Genomic DNA, 6,197 nt, shown 5'->3' with positions numbered 1-6,197 from the left:
CTGCCGGGGGCAGGGGGCGTTCCGGAGACGCGTGGTGGGGGCGCCGCGCAGGGTGAGTGTCGTGGAAACTGGTGAACGGTGCACTTCACAGCGAACGTTGTGGTTTGTGAACTATACACTAGTGATTTTCTAAAAGTCTTTACTATCTGAATGTCATTTTCACGGGTTCTGACTGTTTTCTCCTCCGTCCGTTTTTAGGAAGAAAGGCGAAGATTGAAAAATGCAATAATTATCCAGTCATTTATTCGAGGCTATCGAGACAGGAAACAGCAAGTAAGTTTATTAGCTGAGCAGAGATTAGAAAGGCACGTGAGAGCTTATTTTAAGTCATAGCCTTGGACTCTTCCAAGTGGGACCCATTTTGTATGTATTTTCGTACACCTGTTTAGTGAAAGTTAATGTTGATAATAGTATTCCCTCCAGTAATTAATTTTATTACTGTATATTTACGTGAAAGTTCATAGGCGAGTTTGAGGATATTTTTAAACAACACAGTGCAAACGTAGGCCAAACTGCAACTAAAGATGGAACTAGAAGGAAGTGGTGGGAGGCTTTCAGTGGGCGTTTAGGGGTGCTTCGGCGCGTTTCAGGTTTTTGTCGTCGTTTAAGCCCTTACTGGTAACTCCGCGTAAGGGCACCTTCCTGGGCTGCGCCCCGCCTCCTGTTCAAACGTTTGCTGTGCGTTTAGACCATGACGACGTGTGCCTGTGTATTCGCTGATTTGCGTATTGTTTTGTTTTCAGTATTCCATCCAAAGAAGTGCATTCGATCGCTGTGCCCACCTGTCACAGTCTGGTGGCGCTTCTTCCATCGCTAATGCTCCCAACCTCACCCTCTTGGTGAGGCAGCTTCTGTTTTTCTACAAACCGAGTGAAGACTCAAAACGTTTGGTGAGTGTCAGCGACGTTTCAGCTTATCCTTGTTTACATACTTGCCAGCTTTTTAAAATGTGGTGGCCTAGCCCTCCAGTCTGTCCCCGCTTCATGAGCATTCCCTCAGCCTGTCATAATCGGTCATCTTTGCGGTAATGCGTTTGCAAGCAGAATAATACATTGAGCCATCTACCATGTCCCCATGATGGTCGCCAACACCTGGTTTCACACCAAGCCTTCCTTCGGTCATTGTGAAGCCCGTCCTAAATATTAGAGCCTGTTATCTGTCAGGCTTTAATAGGAACCTCTAAAACGTAGGACCTCTCTCTTCAAATATCCAAAATATAGTTGGATCACTCAAAAACTGTATAGGGTTCTGCCGTATCGGTGATGAGGAGAAGTCCGTCTTAGTGGTGGGGACATAGACAGATGCATCGATGCATAGTGAGGACAGAGGAACACTGTCAGTCCCCTGGTGTTGGCTTTAAGTCTCAACATTTCCTTTTGAGTCGAGCGGGCTGGAACGTGAGCTCGAGCCAGTTGAGAGAGGCAGGCAGGTGCTCTCTGCGCCCTGCGGGCTTCCTCGAGGGCAGGCCCTTTCCGCTTTGCGTCTGACGTCGATGCGAGAATCAGAGCAAGAATCCCCTGCTTTTTGGAGCAGTCCGCGCCCGTTCTTGTGCTCTCGACGAACCCTGTAGATTGGAAGATCACCCAGGAGCACAGACATGGGGTGCCGTAGGGGCTGTCGGGCGTTTGTCTGCTAGAGCATCCCTCTCCTGGCAGCAGCTGGAAGGGGGCGCCTGGGACGAACGTCCGCAGTCTGTTCCGGTTGGGAGCAGATCAGAGCAGATGGCTCGTGTGCAGTTTCGAAAATGCCGAACAGCATGAAATGCCATCGAACCCGGCTGATAGAACAGAAGCGACCCTGAGTGTTTATTCAGTTTCAAACGCAAATGCAACAGTAAATTAGCCATAGGTGGGGCGAGCCTCCCGCCGGCCCTCCAGCTCCCTGACCCTAGCCTGGCCGTGCCCACCGCCTTCTCCCATAGCCCTTCCAAGGCGCTCTGCAGAGTAAAAGGGAGAAACAGAGGCCTCTGGAACTCACGGTTAATATTCTGTTTCCCGTACAGTTTTATTATGGATTGCCGATTTTTGCAAATGAACCGTTTTGTTTCAGATTTATATGAGTTTTAAGTGTACTTTTTTTAGTAATAAATTTAGTGATTTAGCTTAGGACTGATCTGCCATCTTAAGATGTAAAATCTAAAATATGTATAAAATGTACTACTTATGTTCTGATTAGTTTTGATTAAGTATTTACCACCTAAGGAAATTTGAAACGTTACGTGTTTTAGTAGACAATGACCTTTTTATGGATTGAGAGTTAGTTTGTACATTTTGCTGTTTCAGATATGGATGTATCAGAACTTAATTAAACACAGCTCTGTGTTCGTCCGGCAGTTGGATGGGTCCGAGAGACTTACATGCTTGTTCCAGATAAAGAGACTGATGAGCCTCTGTTGCAGGTGAACATCGCAGTCGGCAGCTTGAATAAAGTGCGGCTGCCACTTTCGCTGTCTGCGGGAGCACCTTTCGGTTTTCGTTTTCTGAGACAGTGGTTTTCCTCTTTTTCCTTTTGAGACTGTGCGATATCCCTCGTATTGCACTTTTCGCCGCTGGTGATTCTGGCCTGTAGAAGTTAAAACGTAGGTTTAAATACCTTCCCACGATATTTTCTCTCAAGCACGCCCTGGGGTTATCTGGTGGCGCGGCAGCCGTCCTGGTGACAGGACTCCCGCTGAGTGAGCGGTGCCGTTCTCCCGGGCTCTCTGCCGAATCGCAGGCTCTTCACACTCAGGCCTGTCGCTGAGTTCTAGTCATGATTGACGCGTGAACTTAAAAATAAGTCACTTCCATGCCTTTCTTGGATTCAGTTTGTAAAAGAGCCCATTTAAGTGGTGTGAGCTATAGGACCCGAATGAAAGCGCGAGGTAGCATCTTTACCATTTAAGAAAAATTGCTATCTGTACAGTTGCGAAATTTTCAAATAATTCTGAGCACAGTGCGTGACGGTGGTTTGAGGAAACTTGGTGGTCTGCCATCCAGTGAGTGTGTGGGTGCTTTCTTCATTTTCACAGGTTGCTACAGAACTGTGGCGACGACAGTTTGAATGTTGCACTTCCCATGAGAATGCTTGAGGTGTTTTCATCTGAGAACACTTATTTACCTGTCTTACAAGATGCTAGCTCTGTGGTGTCAGTGATTGAACAGATTTTGCACTACATGATTCAAAATGGTAAGTAGCAGGCGGGGTCGGAGCTGTGGGGAGGCAGAGATGCTCCCAGGGACCGCTGGGCTCAGGCACCCACCCACCCACAGTCTACCCCACTGGCCACACGTGGGACAACCCGAGTGTCCGGGAGGGTGACCGCAGCAACAGATCAACAGAGCATTGTGTTTACGTCCATGAAGACAGCAAGATATATATTTTTAAATCACAAAACTAATTCAACACTTGGAGGCTGCTCAAGAGAGAAATTTTAAAAATCACGATGTTTGGGCTTTGCTTACTTGGACCCTGATTCAAGCAAACTAGTTAAATCAAATTTATAACGTGAGACGATTGGAGATTAAATACCGGCCAGATATATTTGTGATATTAAGGAGTTACTATTTATATTAAGGAGTTACTATTTATTTTAGTAATGGTGTTTTTAAGAAACATAAAGTCCTTGTCTTTGATGACACGCTGAAATGGTTTGCTTCCAGATGAGCGGAGGGTGGGCGGGCAACTGGCTGCGGTGATCACCGATGCTGGGTGATGGCACATGGAGCTGTACACTGTCCAGGCTGCTTATGCTACCGTTCGACGTGTTCCTTAATAAAACGTTGAAGGAGGTTTATTAAAAGCATTTAAAAACTGATGTTTTTTCCCTCATTATAAGGTACCAAATTTTAAATACATGTTTTTCCTTTCCTTTAGGGTATTACAGAGCTCTCTATTTGTTAATTAACAGCAAGCTTCCATCAAGTATTGAATATTCCGATTTATCTCGAGTTCCTATAGCAAAAATTTTGCTAGAGAATGTTCTAAAACCATTGCACTTTACTTACAACTCCTGTCCAGAAGGCGCAAGGTGAGAACGGGGTAATTTTCTTATTTTGTAATTTCGCAAGATATTTTGTAATTTCGCAAGATCTGTACCAATGACTGTGACAGGGCGCTGTCTTAAACAACAGACTCGAAAGCCAAACTTTTACTTTATTCCTGTGACTCAGTGTAAAGAAAAATGTGCTTTGTCCACGAGACCTGCACCCTCATGTAAATTTATAATTCTGGAAACCTGGGTATTTTCCTGCTTTCTAGTAGCTGTGGGAAGATACCGAAACGTGGCAGTGTTCTTGTCACACGGAAGACAAAGCGAAGTTCATTTCGGGGTGTCCTGGTTGGTAGCGAACGCTCGGCTTTGCTTGATTTAGAAGGGCAGTTCGCAAGTTGACGTTCGTCAGTGGTTTTGGGAACGTCGAGTTCTGGTTCGTTAAACGCTTGCTTTCTCCCTTTCTAGGCGGCAGGTTTTCGCGGCCTTCACGGAGGAGTTCCTGGCCGCGCCTTTCACAGACCAGACCTTCCGCTTCCTCATCCCCGCGTTAGCGGACGCACAGGCCGCCTTCCCCTACGAGCCCTTTCTGAGCGCGCTGCTGTCGCGGGAGGGCGGAAGTTCAGGGGCAGGCGGGGGCGCCCCGTGGCTTTTCTACTTTGTGCTGACCGTCGGTGAAAACCACTTGGGTACGAAGCGCGCCACATTCTGCCTGAACTCATGCGTAGGTAGCGGGCAGCTCAGTCAGGGAAGGCAGCGCAGTGCTGGGTGTCATGCTGCCAGCGCAGCCTCTGGCTGGGGACTTCTTGGGAGGGTGTGTTTGTCGGGGGCTGTGTCCTAGACGGTGTCCCTCGGGAAGTTCTGGGCAGGGTAAAAACCTCCCATTTCGATGCTTGTCATGACGCCACACCGACTCAGAAGAATTTTGGCGTTGAACAGGAGAATTCTGCTTGTGGGGCCGTCGTCACCTGTCGTGCAAAACCCCTCATGTGCCCGTTGGAGAATTGCAGCGTCTTCCCCTAAGGTGTTTTAACACGTGCATCGCACGCGAAGCGTGAGGATGTTAATAAGTTTTTTCGTCAGAAATGCCTCAGTATAAGACACGATGCTGGAGCTCCCCAGCGTCTGTCTGGTCGCTGTCGGTAACTCTCGTGCTTGGCTGTCGCACACAGGGACCCTCTCCGAGGAAGGACTGCTCGTGTACTTAAGAGTGCTGCAGACCTTCCTTCCTCAGCTCCCGGTCTCGCCTGCCAGTACGAGCTGTCAGGACTCAGCCAGTGACTCTGAGGACGAGAGCGAAGGGACGGACAAGCAGATGAGCGCTCCAGTAAGCCCCGTGGGCCCGCGCGTCAGTGGGCGGGCGGCAGTGTGGACGGCCTCCCGCGTCTCCAGGCCGTTTTGAACTCTGCGTGCATCTGTTTTTAAGGGCAGAGTGCTCCCGGAGCGCGCTCAGTGAGGTGCTCCAGCCACGCAGGTGCAGTCGCCTCACCCCGCCGCCGCCACGCCCCTTCCCTAGGGACGCCTACCGTGCAGGCCCGTCCTGCAGACCTCTTCCTGTGCACGGGAGCAGTGTTTAGGGAGACGCGGGGTGCGCTGTTTGTTTCTCGTGCACGATAGGGTCTTAGTGTATATCAACGTAATTATCACTCAGGAAATATCCCTTCTAAGTGAAGGGGTCGGGCGAAAAGGCGATGGTCCTGCTTCTCAGGGAGCACACGTGCCGTGTGCCAGGCATGATTCTGTCTTCTAAAGGACGTTTCTGATGCTGGCTTTGTCGAGATTCACTTTCCCATAAAGTTCACCCTTCTGAGTGATGTGCAGCACACCTGAGTGGTTTTTCAGTGGAGTACAAACCAGTGCGCGGCCACCAGCACCGTCTACCTTCAGAACATCTCAGCGTCCCAGAAGGAGCCAGACCCGCTAGCACCACCTCCCTTGTCCCCAGCCCCCAGGACTGAGGACACGGTTACGCTCCTTCTCGCCCTCTCTTGCGAACGCCAAGTAACATCTTTTGTTCATTTTTGCCAGATTTACAGGTGCTAAATGTTACGATTCACTTTAAGTTTAAGGTGCATTGTCACATTTATCTCTTAAGTTTCCCTCTCCCATTTCCTTCCTAGTATTGTTCACTATGTATTTTCAAGGGATAAGAAGTCCTCTCTCTCTCTCTCTCTCTCTCTCTCTCTCTCTCTCTCTCCCCACACACACACACACACACACACACTCT

General features: G+C 48.9%; 1 protein-coding gene across 3 annotated transcripts in view; it reads left to right on the top strand.

The window, feature by feature from the left end:
• UBE3C (ubiquitin protein ligase E3C) overlaps window positions 1–6,197 on the top strand; it is a 58,007-nt gene that overhangs the window by 1,169 nt on the left and 50,641 nt on the right. For all 3 annotated transcript variants that reach the window (XM_025044880.1, XM_025044881.1, XM_025044879.1), the window contains exons 2-8: window positions 199–273; window positions 744–890; window positions 2,283–2,398; window positions 3,011–3,168; window positions 3,856–4,009; window positions 4,439–4,659; window positions 5,143–5,297. In XM_025044880.1, the coding sequence (XP_024900648.1) occupies window positions 2,289–2,398; window positions 3,011–3,168; window positions 3,856–4,009; window positions 4,439–4,659; window positions 5,143–5,297 (798 nt within the window). In that variant the 5' untranslated portion in view covers window positions 199–273; window positions 744–890; window positions 2,283–2,288. The remainder of the gene's footprint in view (window positions 1–198; window positions 274–743; window positions 891–2,282; window positions 2,399–3,010; window positions 3,169–3,855; window positions 4,010–4,438; window positions 4,660–5,142; window positions 5,298–6,197) is intronic.

This window comes from Pteropus alecto, unplaced genomic scaffold (genome assembly GCF_000325575.1).
Source record: "Pteropus alecto unplaced genomic scaffold, ASM32557v1 scaffold320, whole genome shotgun sequence".
NCBI classification, from domain to species: domain Eukaryota; kingdom Metazoa; phylum Chordata; class Mammalia; order Chiroptera; family Pteropodidae; genus Pteropus; species Pteropus alecto.
This window is presented reverse-complemented; position numbering and strand designations above follow the sequence as displayed.